Source organism: Triplophysa rosa, linkage group LG13 (assembly GCF_024868665.1).
Source record: "Triplophysa rosa linkage group LG13, Trosa_1v2, whole genome shotgun sequence".
In the NCBI taxonomy this organism is placed as follows: Eukaryota; Metazoa; Chordata; class Actinopteri; order Cypriniformes; family Nemacheilidae; genus Triplophysa; species Triplophysa rosa.
In genome coordinates, this window is record NC_079902.1 from 8,726,451 (window position 1) to 8,742,951 (window position 16,501).

The 16,501-nt window shown below is 37.4% G+C and overlaps 1 protein-coding gene across 1 annotated transcript; it reads right to left on the reverse strand.

The window, feature by feature from the left end:
- Positions 1–469: 469 nt before the first annotated feature.
- mtnr1al (melatonin receptor type 1A like) lies at positions 470–14,147 on the reverse strand. The gene is made up of 2 exons (XM_057349573.1): positions 13,794–14,147; positions 470–1,421 (listed from the first exon to the last, which is right to left on the reverse strand). The coding sequence occupies exons 1-2, from the start codon at positions 14,038–14,040 to the stop codon at positions 652–654; spliced, it is 1,017 nt and encodes a 338-aa protein (XP_057205556.1). The 5' UTR covers positions 14,041–14,147; the 3' UTR covers positions 470–651.
- Positions 14,148–16,501: the final 2,354 nt, after the last annotated feature.

Here is a 16,501-nt window from a genome sequence, read left to right on the forward strand (position 1 = left end):
TAATTATAATCATGAATATCCTCTCAAGTGCCTCCCAGAAACAGATCTGATGTGCTCCATTAAAAGTTGAATGCTTCAAATATTCAGTAATTATTGTGACAGATCTTTCAGTAATAGAATCAGATATTGAAATATTTGAATTAACGAAACACTGCAGTGGATATAAAAATACAATTGAAAATGACAATCACATTGACAATGACCTTTTAAAACAACTTTGCAAAAAGTTTCTTCATTATTTTCACATTACATTTTTTGTCATTTGAATAAGCAGAAAATCTAATGCAAACCCTGATTTAATAAAAACTGAGTCTTAAAGTATGTTTTGTTTCGGAAAACTGTTTTATACATTTTGACACCAATTAAAATTTTTCATTTAAAGATTATATTTAATTATTTAAAAAAAAAAATTTTAAACAAGAAATGTAGATTCATACAGTTCTGTGCAAATTTAGCCATGTACAGTACATACAGCGACAGTGACTTAAAATACAGTACATACATGTATGTACTATTTTTGGTATTACAAAATTCAAACAATAAAAAGAACAACATGACAATACATGCACTGTTACACCTCACGCCATAACTCAATGATAATGAAACAAAGAATTTATGAAAGACACAGTGGTTGTCTCTTCGTAAAAACTTCTAACAATGAAACTTGAAAATAGCAAGTACAATCCGTTTATACTCTTTTCGAAAGTTATTGTTTAACACTCCATATACAACACCATTTAGGCAGCTGTTGAAGTACGCCATGAAATAACTGGCTGTAAAGAGCCACTCTGGTATCGACTGGCCCAGTCTGGGGTGGATTGCCACCGCCAAGCCTATGAAGTTCAGAGGAGCCCAGCAGACGGCAAACAGCACAAACACCACAAACATGGTGAGAAAGTTTCGGACATCATGAGGCTTGATCTTGGTCCGGCTGTCTGGCTTGACCCGTTTGCGCACCTGTATGACAAGGATCCAGATGCGCAGGTAGCAGTATGTGACGATACTGATGGGCAGAATAAAGTGGACCACCACCACTGTGATGGTGTAGAGCGAGCTCACAGATTGGGCGAAGGTGCAAGAATAGACCCGTGGGTCGTACTGCAGGGACTCCACGAACCAGTTCGGGACGATTGCCAGGATGGTCAGCATCCAGACCAAGATGACGTAAAATACTGTGTTTTTGTTGGAGAAGAGCTTGTCGTATTTAAGGCTGTGGCAGATGTAACAGTAGCGGTTGATGGCAATACCTGTGATGTTGAAAATGGAGCCGATGACACTGAGACCCATTAGGAAGCCACTGATTTGACAGTGAATATCACCGGCGATCCAGCGGTCATGGAAGATTGCAGTTAAGACCAGTGGGTACGGGTAGATGGCCACTACCAGATCTGCTATCGCCAAACTCACCACAAAGGCATTGCCTGTAAGCAAAGGAAGATTATCAATTGTGTTAAAAACAACGCATTTTGTGTTCAGTTAAGCAAAACACACAAAATGTGTTGTCCTAAACTGAACACATCTCTCTGTTATTTCTGGTACAACACATTTTGTCTCCAGTCCAAGAAGAAGACGAAGAAGAAGTGCTCTCGTGAATGCGCGCCATACACTGACAAGACAGAGGAGAATATATCAATTCAAGTCGGTATTTTGGTTTGTTTTTCGCACATAAAGCATTCTCGTCGCTTCAAAAAAATTCAACTGAGCCACTATGCACGGATGGACCTTTAGTACTTTTCTGGACCTTGGCAAAAACTGACACCATGGTTTCAATTGAGGAGGCCTGGGAAGCTCTCGGATGTCACCTATATATCTTTATTTGTGCTCCGAAGACGCCGGAAGTTCTCTAAACATGTTTAACATCATGTGGGTGAGTAAAAAAATCACACAAAGTTGATATTTGGGTGAACTATCCCTTTAAGTGAAATATTGACTGTTTACTTTGACTGTCCTCTTTTTAGAGCTGCTTTACAGCATAACTGAATTTTGTTTGCATTATCGACACACTATAATTGTTTACCTAATCTGTAAGTTGCCTTGGATAAAAGCGTCTGCTAAATGACTAAATGTAAATGTATTTTCCTGTTCAACAGTGTAAAGCTCCTTTGACACAATTTGTATTGTATAATGTGCTATATAAATAGGGGCGAGTTGACTTGATTTGACAATTCTTCATAGAATTTTTTGTGCAGTCTGTTTTGAACAATTTTGTAATTTTAAGAATTGTATAAGTAGCCTGCAATTTCCAATTTTAAATAAATTGCAATTACACATACAATCAAGTGTGGTTACTAAGTCAACAGCTTTTTACAGTGTAGGTATACTTTATGCTTCACAGACGTATACTGTACATTTTAGTGCACAACTGGTTTACAGCTTTTGTTTTTTAAAGAACAAAGTACTTTTAGGTATATTGATATTTACAAGTTCAATACTTGTAGCACAGCTACAAGCGCAGGCTACTCACTCAAAAGTGTAAACACAACTACTGTATGAGTAAACTGTACTTAGAATACTTAATCTTTTGATTTACATATTGAAATTTAAAGTCTAATTAAGTATAAGTGGGCCAGATATACTTACACTTTTCTATCAGAGTGTACTTAAGTGTAATTTTACATTTGGTAGCACTTTATTTTGCAGTCCTGTTTCCCATGTACATACTGTGTACGTATAATATAGTAAATATTATAACTGGGTAATAAGAGGTACTAAACCTGAACCTACCCCTAAACCTAACCTTATCCCATGTAGTTACTTTAAATAGTACTTTTTTAGGTAAGTACACTGTAAGTACACTATAGGTACGTGTACTGTAAAATTAAGTGCAACCATTATATTTCTGAGAAGTACATAAAAACTTCACTGAAAGTATACTTTCTTATTTTATTTTAAAACAAGTATACTAATAGTACACTTGAATAAACTTATTTTGTAAGGGTTTCAACTTGGACCAGTAATACTTCACAAGCAAGTATGTAAATGCAAAAGCTAATGGCCAGCGGAGCGCTATACACAGTTAATATGCTTAACAAACTTCAGTACTAAAGGGGCTGAACATTATCTTTAAATGCCTGTTCCATTAACATTATGAAAGTGTTGACGGGTTAACTAACTTTTGCTGACTTTCTCTTTAAAAGTTATGCCAACACCCTTATAACAATCCTGCGAAACATTTACATTGTGTCGTTATGTCATGAATTGCACTCTGATACATTTAAAAACCCAACAACATATCAAATTCAGATTGCATGGTTTAAAGCGTTTGCATTTACATACTTTCATAGAATATATTTCGGGGATCACCCAAAAATGAAAGTTCTGTCATCGTTTATTCACCCTCATGTCATTTCAAACCTGTATGACTTTCTTTCTTCTGCAGAACACAAAAGAAGATATTTTGAAAAAAATGTTGGTGCCCCAAAAACATTGGACCACTTTCACTTCCATTGTATTGACACAAAACCATTGAGACATTTCTCAAAATATCTTTTTTGTGTTCCACAGATCAAAGAGTAATACAGGTTTTGAATAAATGAATAAATATAGACAACATTTTCATTTTGGGGGTAAACTGTCCCTTTAATTCAGTGTAATGCAATAAAGACTGAATGACTGAAACATCTGATAACAGCTTATTATGACACATATCACCTCCATTAGCAGTTGAAGGTTTTCGATTGGCATCACTTATTGCCCTCTGTGATGTTTTTTAAATTAATATCCGTGTTACCAGATTATTGCAGATAATGATTATTGCAGATAAACATTGTCTACTTTCACATAAATGCCAGACAAACTCAATCTGTGCCTGATAAGCCCAAAACAAAAAAACATGCTTGATATGACTCACAAACGACTCTCATGGGCTGTAAATATGAATTCCAAATTATGTGTACACAAATCCCAGGAGTTCAGAGCAATGACCTACACGGTATAATTGGATCTTGTAATGTTTGAGCAATGCCTTCATACTCCATTACCATGTTATTATTAATTATTACATGTATATTATTCATGTAGCTAATATAGCTTATTGAATTAGTAAGATGGTACACATATTAAGACCAATAATTTACCTTTCAGAAAATCCCAAAGAAAGGATTTACTACGTGAGTAGATTGATGAGCTTAAAGAGTTGTGACAAAACTATTACTGTAAATCACCCCTATGGAGAACTTTTCTACGGTTGCGTTTACTGCTTGTGTGATATCAAATAATCATTGTCATTTGTCATCATTTATTCAACCTCATGTTGTTTACAACCTGTATATGACTCTTTCTTCTGTGGAACACAAAAGAAGATATTATGAGAAATGTCTCAGTGGTTTTGTATCCATACAGTGGAAGTCAATGGGGACCAATGTTGTTATGTTACCAATGTTTTTTAAATATCTTCTTTTTTGTTCTGCAAAAGAAATAAACTCATACAGGTTTGAAATGACATGAGGGTGAGTAAACAATAACATCATTTTCATTTAAAAATTCTGAAGGTTGTCTGATGACTACCAACACACAATGTGACTTCACATTCTACATCAATATGCCAAACTGCAAGACAATAAATCAGCAAAAGAAATGTTTATTGAACATTAGTTATTGAACTTTTATAATATTGTGTGTTGCTACCTTTGATTTAAGCGGTAAGTCACTTAATACAGTGCATTCAGATATTTTTCTATTTAGTGACAGACCGATATATCACAGTGGCCGATATTTTGTTCCGTCCGGCCACTATTGTATATAGTTTTCTTAAAGGTCCAGTCAGTGAAATCTAGCAGCAAGGTTGCGAATTGCAACCAACCGCTCACTCCACCCCTCCCTTTCGAAACACTACGATGGCTGACAGAACATGGCGAATTACATGCAAGGGGACCTACGGTGTATGTAGATAGAAATAGCTCATTCTAAGGTAATAAAAACAACGTTCATTGTCTAAGCTCTTAATACACCTCTGAAGACAGCTATGTATATTATATTGCATTTCTATCAATAGATCATCTGAAAAATTACACACTGAACCTTTAAAGCAGCACTATACAACTTTTGTTCATGGCTCCCCATGTGGTTGATAAGCGCAATTGTCTGTTACAAGTGCGGTAAATAATGTCGCTTCCCTGTAAAAGCTTCCCCGTGGGCAGCGTAATACATGTGAATTTGTTTACTAAGCTGATGGAACCGCCGAATGCAGAAACGTAGTTTAGAAACCATGTGGCACTCTTCTGCATGCAGGGGATGGGCGGGGATGTGTGTACCGACCCGAACACAGAACTTACAGAGTGTGGTTGTAGCCGCTATGAGGCTGCTCAGGTAGCAGCGGGAGTAGAATTCGTCCAGTTAAGAGTTGTTCTACCACTGAAATAATTTTAGAGACATTATTTTAAGGTCGAAAAACTACAAAGTGTTGCTTTAATAAAGGCCATTCAGATGTAAACTCAACCTCTCCTGGTTATACCGGCCCAGCCATCAATTGAACACCACCTTACCATTCAGCTCGGATCCTCAACTACAACACCCACCAAGTCTGCGAGGAACCTGGGGGTGATGTTCGTCGACCAGCTGAAATTCACCTCCCACATCGCAGCAACCTCTCGAACTTGCAGGTATGTGCACTACAGCATCAGGAAAATCAGGCCGTTCCTGTTGGAGCATGCCTCTCAGTTGCTAGTCCAAGCTCTGGTCATATCAAGACTGGACTACTGCAATTCTCTACTGGCCAGCCTTCCAACCAATGCAGTCAAGCCCTTGCAAATGATCCAGAATGCAGCTGCACGTCTAGTTTTCAATCAGCCTAAAAGAACCCATGTAACACCCCTCCTGATTTCACTTCACTGGTTGCCAGTTGCCGCCCGCATCATGTTTATATCTCTGACAGAACGATAACGGCAAATTCGGCCATTTACCTTAACTCACTGCTCCAGGTCTACATACCCTCCCAAGGTCATCTTTGTTCTGAAAATGAGCAACGCCTGGTTGTTCCATCACAGCGAGGCACCAAATCGCTTGCAAAAACCTTTACTCATTCGGTCCCCCTGTGGTGGAATGAACTGCCAGCCTCCATCCGAACTGCAGCATCCTTCACAACTTTCAAAAAACAGCTCGAAACATACCTGTTCCGCATTTATTTGACTATCAATAACTCTTAATGTCTGTCTGTCAAAAAAAAAGTTCTTGTTGTTCATTCTCTCCTTTTCTTACTCCAGCTTTAATCCTCCTAGTTGCATGGCCTTGTAAACTAATGGTACTGTTTAGCGTGTTGACAAAATGTTTATATTTACATACTTTGGATAAAAGCGTCTGCCAAATGAGTAAATGTAAATCTAGAATATGACACATAGTTAAATGATCGTAAAATGTGTCATGTGGTGGATGTGATAGAAATATTGTATGGCAAGTACTTATAATACTTTTAAATTCTTATATATTTTATTCATTTTAGACGCATTTACCTGCCCGAGATTAACATAATGTCATGTGTGACCTTTTCATGGTTTCAAGTCTGTTTGAATGCTAAGCTACATGCTAGCAACTAGCCATGCAATACACAACAATTTTTCATTTAGTTTCATCCATTTTCTGTGTGTCTTATTTACTGTAAGTGTATTTGTTTTATATTGGCTGCTTTTCGCCAATTGGCCACAGTACTTTTTTATCGACCATTAAAAAAAACATATTGTTTGACCACTAAGTAAATCACTATAACACACAACTTTGAGTGGCATGTTGAGTATACACGTTTCATTGTTTTAAAATGTCTGTTTTAAATTTCCTCAATTTAAATGCACTCCTCAACACTCCAGCTATCATTCCAGAAGCTTCATTAGAACAAGTGCTGTACTGACCTCTGTGGAGGTAATGAATTCTTTAAATTTCTAAGCACATGCTTCACATCCAAGCGTGTTTATCCCTTTACTGGTCTGTTGGGTACATGAACAATTGATTTTATGAGGCTCCTGCATGGTACCGGTCACAATTCTACCTATTTAAATCAAACCATTAGCAATGAATCAACAGATGTGGACTCACAAGACAAATGAAAGAAATGTAGATGTTACTCTATTCGTCTCATGGGGTAAATGTAAGAGACAGTACTGCTAAAGTTGATCAACTCTGAATCAAAATGTTTTTTTTTTGTTAGAGCCCTATCAGATGTTCACAGAGCGAGTTAAGGAACATTTTAATGGAGCTTCTCTTCACAGTCATCATGGTGTAAAAATGAGCAGGTGGTTGGCCTGATTTACTTTGAATGAACAGCTATATAGATCTAATGATGTGGAAAAGTGTTTTGAGGAACAAAATGCTCAAACAAATGTTGTCCATGCTGCAGACAGGACCCGCAATGTCGAAACAATGAGGAATGATTGTTCTCTGATGTTGTTCATGTATTTTTATATTCGTTGCACAGGTGGCACTGTTAATTCACAGATCTTAGTGTCGCACAGGTGACAGATAATAATACCTATGGGCTCTACTCATCTCCCAGCATTGTGATCAACATAGTTTTATGACTGCAGTGTTTATTTTGGTAACTTTGGTAACTAACAATAAAAGTTTACTGATTTGATGATGAGCTTCTATTAGCCCTCAAGGAAACACTTATTGTGATTTGTCTAAGTTTGCATCTCAAATATATATATACATTTATTTATTTATTTATTCATTTATTTATTAGATATTATTTATTATAATGATCTTGCTTGGTCTATAAACACCATGCACTGTGCTGTGTTTTACCTTTCTGTGTTTTTCTTATTTGCTCCTGTAAAGCTGCTTTGGAACAATGCCCATTGTGAAAAGCGCTATATAAATAAAATAAAATTGAATTGAATTGAATTGAATTGAATTGAATTGAATTGAATTGAATATAGGCAGATATCGATAAATTTAATTCCTGCATGTTGGAAATGACACTTTGGAACTGAAATTGAAGATTGTCAATTGTGCATCACTGAGATGCAATACATCATGACATTAAAAACAGCTTTGATGAAGTTCTACTATTTGTGATGGATCTGCACGCACTGTGCACCAGGTAAAAAGTACACAGTATATACTGTAAAGAAGAGAGCTACCTCTCTAATATTTGCACAAATATAATATGCTAGCCTGTGCAATAAATATGCCATGCAGTCTTACATAACAGCTACAGACTAAGGGCCACATTCCTGAAACATTCGTAAATATATGAGTAAATTCAGAGTAATTTGCGCGTAAAACAGACCTTCCAGAAAACTTTCCTCCGGATTCACAAGTACTTCATAGACGGCAGATTTCGTAGTAAAATTTGTGTATGTTAATAAATTCCAATCATTCGTAAACAGGGCGGCATGCAAGATCATTCACAATTAGCATAATCCCCACCTATGAATTACAGCTGCGCAAATTACTTCTAGGAATCTAGGAATGCTGGAATCCTCTGGACTTCATTCTCGAGGAGGTCCTGGCTGCAGGCTGCAGTACGGGGCGGTGCTACATATGGGGGCGGAGCTCCACGTGGAGCTCTGCTCCCTACGCGTTCCATTGGTTAGTGGTTGGGGTAATATTAAGGGCGGGTGTATGTGTCATCTCGCCCTAACCTCGCCTTATTGGTTAAACACAAGTAATGACGTCGATTCCTCAGTATGCGTCACTTCCGCTACATCTAGCATCTAGCAGTTTTTTTTCATAAGGTTTAATCCCCACGTTTAATGAACTTGATTGTCATTGATAAACAATTGAATAGTTCAGATGCAAAACCCTCTAAATGCCACATCATTAACTTGTGATGTTGAAGTGAACGTTTTTTTATACATAGCAGTTTGCTTCAAAAACTGCTAAATACCACATTCTGCCCTGTCGGAAATATATGTTATTAATGGATAAAATGCTTGTTTGACAATGCCAGACAGCTGTTTTACTTGCCAGTAATTGTATGTGTACACACATATTTACACACACGTACAGTAAATGTAATGCAAGCTGTTTATCGTTGTAATTTTATGTTGTTATATATGCTTATGTTGTAGTATTTTTTTAATCCTGCTGTATTCGTATACATTTTAATCATTTTTTGTAATTGAAATAAAGTGAATGATGTAATTCAGTAATTGTGTCTGCTTGTTTTTTATAGACAAGGAACATTGAAGCTATGTTAGATAAATAATAAGCATGATTGTATAAAGGCAACACACTAATTGGCTATTAAAATTATGGATGTATAAACCTAAAGAGAAACAATGTTTTTTAAATGTTTTTGGACTGTTTTCTTAGACATTTTCTTCACTTAAAAATAAAAATGTACATATTTATATGAAACAGTAATAATGTTGAGTAGACTTTTGTCATTTTTCTTTTATCTTTATATTTCTCTAAAATTTTATCTTAGAACATTCTGGAGGGCCCCGGATCACAGTTTGAAAATCCCTGGATTAAATAACAGTAATAGAAAAAAGTAGGATAATAAATGATAGGCTAAATAAATTTTAATAATAATAAAAATATTAAATAAAAACAAGTAAAGGACGGTAAATAAATACATGGACATACTTTGTTAAATGAAAAATGAGAAACAAATTGTAAACAAAGACTCTTGCTTACAAACTTACAAATGAATGAAACGCTTCCCCTGAAGTAACTTTCATTGTATTAAGTTTTTAATCATACTATTTATATTAATAAATAAATACAGAGTTTATATTACAATCGGTTTGAACGGCACCGCATTAAGTCGAACAACAATGTTTTTAACCTCAGTTCCTGGTTTCAAGGTCATTTCCTTGTAACCAATGGGAAGAGTTATGGACAGAGCGACACATGAAGGCCGTTTTTAACAATAACCCCGCCTGCTAACCAATGGGATGTGTTGAGGGCGGAGCTCCACGTGGAGCTCCTCCCCCATTTGTAGCACCGCCCCGTACTGCAGCCTGCAGCCAGGTGTACTTGTCATTCTCTGGTTTGGCTTCATTATATTGCATAAATGCATAAGATACTGATAGGCTACATGCTTAACAAAAAATGTATCAATTAAACTGTGTCCAGCTGTTTTTAGCCCGCTAAAATAATAATACCTGGTGCTCTTCTGAAAACGACAAGCTGGTTGCGCCTGAGAACGTTTTCGAGGCAATGTGCGTTATTCTAGATATGTGTTGGTTGCTGTGATTTAGAATATCCGCAACAGTTAGCCTACTTGTTACTAGTATCTTATTTCGAAGAATATTATTTAATATGAAAATGCAGGACCATTAATATTAACTTCTTCATTGTTGTGTATGATGGTTGGTCAATTTAGTGTTTGTTCAGCCTCTGATTGGACCGCTGTGTAAAAAAGGACAGTGACCAGCTCTGCGTTTTACCCAAATTTAAAAAGAAAAAAATGATAAAAGTACTCGTCAAATATCATTATGAAACCTAGTGCATCAAAATGCAGTGTCATCAGTTCAGAGCCGATCCTTCCTATACGCAGACTACGCAGGTTGCGTAGGGCTTCTAAACCACCAGGGGGCCCCCTGAGGACCGAACAAAAAAACACCATTGTAAACAATTAAGACGCTATTTTTATAACTTGCGGATCCAACTTTAGAGGCATCATTTGTAAATGTCCTTTTTAGTACTTAATTTATTTAATTACTATGACATACTCGGACATCATGCTGTGCGCGGCAGGTAATGACATGCGCGTGATGTGCCTTTACAAATGGCCATGGTTTTCCTTCTGGAACGGAAAAAAGGAAAAAACGCCAACATAGCAAAGTAAAAGAAAAAGAGGCATGTGTTTTTGTACTATTTTAAACTCTTTTTTTTTTGCCAAATTATGCAAGAACGTATTTACAAATTCAGTATTTGAACACTGGCATAAAGCATACCTGTCAACACTCCCGTTTTTCACACCCATCTCCCGCCACCCTCCCGTTTAGTTATTTCTCCCGTGAAACTCCCATATTTCAGTTATTTCTCCTTTGAAACTCCTGGACCAACGGGAACCGGGGGACGCGTGAAGGGACAAACTGCTCGTGCTTTTTCAAACCGCGTTTAGATTAAAGTTATTTCATGTCTGACGTTGAGATCTCTGGCAAAAATTTTATGCTAAATTAAGATGATACCTTGTCGACATACCATTCATGGATTCATGGCCCTGTGAGCTGCATTAAACAGTCTCTAGATTTACATTTAAGAATTTGACATGAAAATTATGTTATGTTAGATATAAAGTAATTAAAAGATTTAAAACGATTTATAACAGAGGGGTGCCCCATTTGCCCTGCGCAACCAACCAGCCAACCCCAAACCACCCCACAACCTTGGACGTTTGATATTCGTGAATTTAGGGACCGTCTCCAAAGTACACATACATTAATACACGTTTCTAACTTCAGTAATATTTAAAGGGAATAACTTAGACCACAAAACCAGCTCTACAGTGTTCATGTGTTTGTCAGCTATAATGCACACCTTTTGATTTTTTATATTTATGACAATTAACTGTCAAATCATATTGTATGAACACAGTACTTTCAACACAGTAAATATTGCTGTGTTTCGCTGTGTATATTAAACCCATCTACTGTGGGTTCATTCAAAAGATATATGATTATTTAAAGCTCAATAGCATTTAGAGGGAATGACTTACAGGCCCAAAACCAACTACAGTGTTCATGTGAGTCTGAGCTATAATACACACCACTGCATTTGGTTTGCCCAAGATAATATGTAATTTTTTTGTTTGTGCCATCACATTTAGAGAATTATTGATGTGTTTTCGTATACTTATCTTTATTAAGTAAACTATATTTATCATGCTTTATACCACGGGGCTGTTGAATGCTTCATTCTGATTGGCTGACAAACGTTCTATGGGTATGCATTAACTTTCGGTAAATGCACACCTATGAAGGTGTTCCAGGTCTGCTGACCGCATTACAGTTCCATCACTTCGCCAAGTTTAGCCTACTGTCCGCCAGTGAATATGTATCTAACAACAGACAAAGTGACAGGCAAATTCCATTGTCTGAGAAGAAATAACTATTATATTTATGGACAGCATGAACATTTGAACAACAATGGCGAGAGCACAGGACTGTTCAGACGAAAAACTAAAGCGTATATCAAAGGTAACGGCAAACTACATGACACAATCAGCGGGTTAAAGATAAAAACGAAGCACAAAAATAACAACAACAACATGTTAAATTCGTCTGTGGAATGGGTAAACGGGACTCAAAACACACATGTAGGAAGCTTTGTAGGCCACTGCGAGAACCGCAGCTGGCGCAGAAACCTCCGAGTCACCTTTTTCTCTTAATACTTTTCTTATACGACAGGGGTGTTAAATACGACGAAAACAAATCAAATATAGATACTTGACTTTTCACTCTCAGTGAAGCAAACGCGTGTGCACGTGCACTGTCTGTCTTCCTCTCGCTCTCGGAAAACTGCATATGCAGCTCAAGCAACGGCTTCAGATGAGATGCGTAAGAAATTAGTCCTACCAGCAAGTGCATTCCGGGACAAATACCATACAAATGTCTTGAGATAAAACATCGTAACAACGTCTTGTGGTGTTGTGACCGTGGTATAAGCGGAATAATTGACTCAACCCGAGGTGTACCGGCCACTCCGCTTCGCGTCGTGGCCGCATTACCACCTCGGGTGTGCATTAACTTTCGATAATTGAACGGCCTGTCCTCAATTATTCCTTACTTATTTTTGTTAACCACCACATTTGCGTGTTATAGTTTTTTGACAGCTAGATGGTTCCAAGCACGTATTAATTAAGGTAAAGAATCATTTACATGTCAAACAAAATGTGAATTTTATTTTAGAATGAATTGTTCTTACTGTCACTTTAATGTTTTTTTGTCTTTCAATCTTTATTCGTTAAGTGTGTTAATTGGTTTATTATTTTTTTATTTCTTATAGTTTACTGTTATGTTTATATAGTTTGAACTATTATGTCAAGTGCCCTTCAAAAAGGTTTGCTTAGGGCCCCCAGATGTCTAGGATCGGCACTGCATCAGTTTGTCTAAAATAATACAGAACGTTACATGCGGTTTTACGCACTATTTACACGTATTATGTAGCAGGTTTACACTGCTTTCGAACCAACTAACATTTTGAAAATACGAACATTTTCATGAATCCGAAAATGTATGTTAGAATTACTTTACGAACGATTTACACAACAATTTGTTCTGATCGTGTTTCATGAATGAGTCCAGAAGTTTAATTAATAGGGGGCTTGTCAAAAGTTCATGAACTCTCAGCCAGCATTAAAAATGTCTGTATAATGTCTTTATTTTAAGAGAAACCTTTGACAGTACATTTTGTCCTAGAAATTTATTTGGTGGTGTATTATTTAAAAAACACAAGATTTTGTAAATGTAATGGGTCCAATTTACAATAATGAATACTACACTTCAGTTAATATCAACAGTAATAAAATATACTTGTTGTTTAATTTAGAATTACATGACGAAGTTGTCAACATTTTCACATGAAAGGTGACTTCGTTTCAAGCACTTTTGAGATAATTCTATCGTAAACTGAAATAAAGGAAAAATCTTTTTTGTCTTTCCTGTTGGATGATCTCTATAAATGTCAATGATTATTGGTCAGACTGCCCCTTATAACCACTAAAAACCTAAATCTCTAAATGAAAAGGTCGGCTCGTGCTCTGTGCTCTTGAGATAAAACCAGTGGTTGCGATTCAGATTTAAGCTGAAATGGTCAATATAACATCTCAATCCATGTATTTTCATCTTGTCTTTTTTAAATGACACAATCGTGTAGCTTGAAACTGTTATCGTATGGGGGATATTTACCTGCCTTCCTGAGTTTTCGGTTTCTGAAGACAGACACAATGACCAACAGGTTGCCCAGTACGTCTACTATGATGGTAGTGATGAGAACACAGGAGAGTAAAGTCACCACCCAGGGAAAGAGATACTCGCTGTCCCGGTTTGCGGTAGAAATGTTCCTCAGAGGGGCATCCGTTCCTTCCACCATCCTCAATTCATCATCGTGGGACAGCGGTGAGGGGTCCTTGCATCTGTGAAGCAGCGCGTGCATTCAGACCACGAGCAGCTGCTGTTTGCGTTACACACTGGCGCGCGCCGTATAACACGAGTCGTTCAAACGCCCGATCATTGTACTGGTAAAACGACATTTGCATTGCGATTTAAATATCTTTATACTTGTGATATTTAGTTTTTCTTGTTAGTTGTAGTCCGGTTCAGTCATAACGCAAAGAGTCCTTATAGAGCTGGTATAAAGACGTGCTATCAAAGTCGTACCCTGCAGATTTATGCTAGGTTTTAAGAAAAAAGTTCTGTTTGACAAGCAGTGGGATATTTAATCCAGCGGTGAACATCAGATGTGCTGTGGATGATAATACGCAACTGTCAAGACGCCCATTTACGAATCTGATTCACACGTGAAATTAAGAAGTTATGTTGATTCATCCACCCTACATTCATAATGCGGTCTCCAAAAAGGCGCCGGGAAATGAAAAAGTTTTAAGGTGATCGGGAAATTCAGTTGGAGATCTGATTCACATCCGCGTGCTTCTTGAGTTGCGCTCGTTTGAATCTGGATGCCGGTGATGCTGCGTGATGATGTTCGAGCTGATCATGCGAGGGGGCACCTGATGGCTCCATCACACTGCCATGTGCGCAGGTGCGCACGAGAGCATCTTAAAACAAGCTCCGTAGAAACACTACAGTTCCAAGATCGGAAAGCCCAGAGGGCTCCTCGCAAACTTATGCCAGAATGAAAATGTAACGCCAAAAGCAATGTTTTCCCTATGGTAAACTGTTTTTGGTTGTTTTATTACAGTGTTTTAAAACAGTTTTCTTCTTAATAAACATTTTGTCATATATACATCATTTACAATGTGCTGTTTGAATTTTGATACACATCAGCACAATAAAAAAATATGTTAATGTGTCCGTTACGTTTCCACATTCATTCATCAGGTGCCCATTTAAAAGACCCGAAACATCTCAGAAGACCTGTGACATCAATTCATTCATCAAACAAACACATTCAATAACCTTTGGGTCTCTTTTGAGCTGGATGCTTGTGTGGTTGTCTCGTTCACATTTCCCATCATCCATCATGTGTTTTGGGCGCGCCCGTTTCCAATTTTCCTAAAATTTCACAAATCCATGCAGAAATGAATTTTTGCTGGTTTATTTGGTTTCTCCATTCAAGCAGAATGATGCTTGACTGCTGTAAAGAGGTTTGCTCAGGAAATTTTGTACTTTAAATCATAGCTGTCATTGAAACATTAAACATTTTCAACAAAAGAATATTTAATTATGTGATATAAGAAAAATCTACAAAAACTCAGGAGAACTACTTTGTCAAGCGGAACAAAGTGTTCTCGGTCAGGGGTGTGCTTGACTCCATGCATCACCTGCGCAAAGCAATCGGTTTATGACATCAAGATACCGCGACATCGTTTCTAGGCAAGTGCTTCCTGATCGATCTCGCGGTAGTGTGATGTGAGCCGTTCGGTCTGCGAAGCTAAGTACGAAGTCGAAAGTATCTATCAAATTGAGCAAGAGCTTCGCTTGTGAGACTCATGTAAATTGACCTGGATTTCTGCATTTATCTATCGTGGTTGATTTTCATACAGTTAGGACAGTGAAAGGAAGAAAATACTTATACAGGCCTATTGAATGAATTAACAAAAATATTCCAGAAACTCCGTTTGCATTAAATACATAACAAAATCAGCCTAAATATCTGAGATATTTGTATGTTTAAAAGGATTATCAACCAAATATAATAACTTTAAAAAGTTCAAATGCATAATGTATTTTAAGCATGAAATCATATGCCCACTTGGAGCCCATGAAGGTCTCATATGGGCAAAGCTATGTGGGACCCATATTGGTATCCCACACGGGGCCCATATGTTTTGCCCATCTTAAACCTATGCCCATGTGGAGCCCATATCTCCCAGATAAAACCCATATGGGGCCCACATACAAATGTTCAAATGTACGCATTTAAAGGAGTTCAAAGGCATAATATGTATTTTAAGCATAAAATCCGTGTGCCCACATGCAGCCCATAAAGGTCCCATAAGGGCAAACCTATATGGGACCCACATTTGTAATCCCACATGGGGCCCATATATTTTGCCCTTTTTTATCCCATGCCCATGTGGAGCCCATGTCGCCCAGATATAACCCACATGGGGCCCACATACCAATGTTGGCTGGGTGTGAGGTCTTGAAAATTAATTTGCTGAAGGACTGGGGATTTGCTAACGTTATGTGACTGCTGTGCTTTTACTTTGGCATAAATCTTGTGAAATTGCTGAGTAACAGTATAATTAAAGAAAACCCCTATCTGGCGAGCTAAGTCAAAGCGCTTTGATTTACGACCGTGTACCATCGGATAATTCGTTTTTATGAACAGTGCAAACAAAGTGCAATTTTTTAGCACATTAAAGTGCAAAACGCGCCTCTCTCACTATACATTTTAACGGGGGCTATGGTAACCTCCCCCGCTGTCAGAT

Coding starts and splice junctions, on each gene's coding strand:
- mtnr1al (XM_057349573.1), bottom strand. CDS start 14,040: ATGCACGCGCTGCTTCACAGATGCAAGGACCCCTCACCGCTGTCCCAC. Junction 1,422..13,793: donor CCGAAAACTCAGGAAGGCAG/GTAAATATCCCC, acceptor CTTTGCTTACAG/GCAATGCCTTTGTGGTGAGT.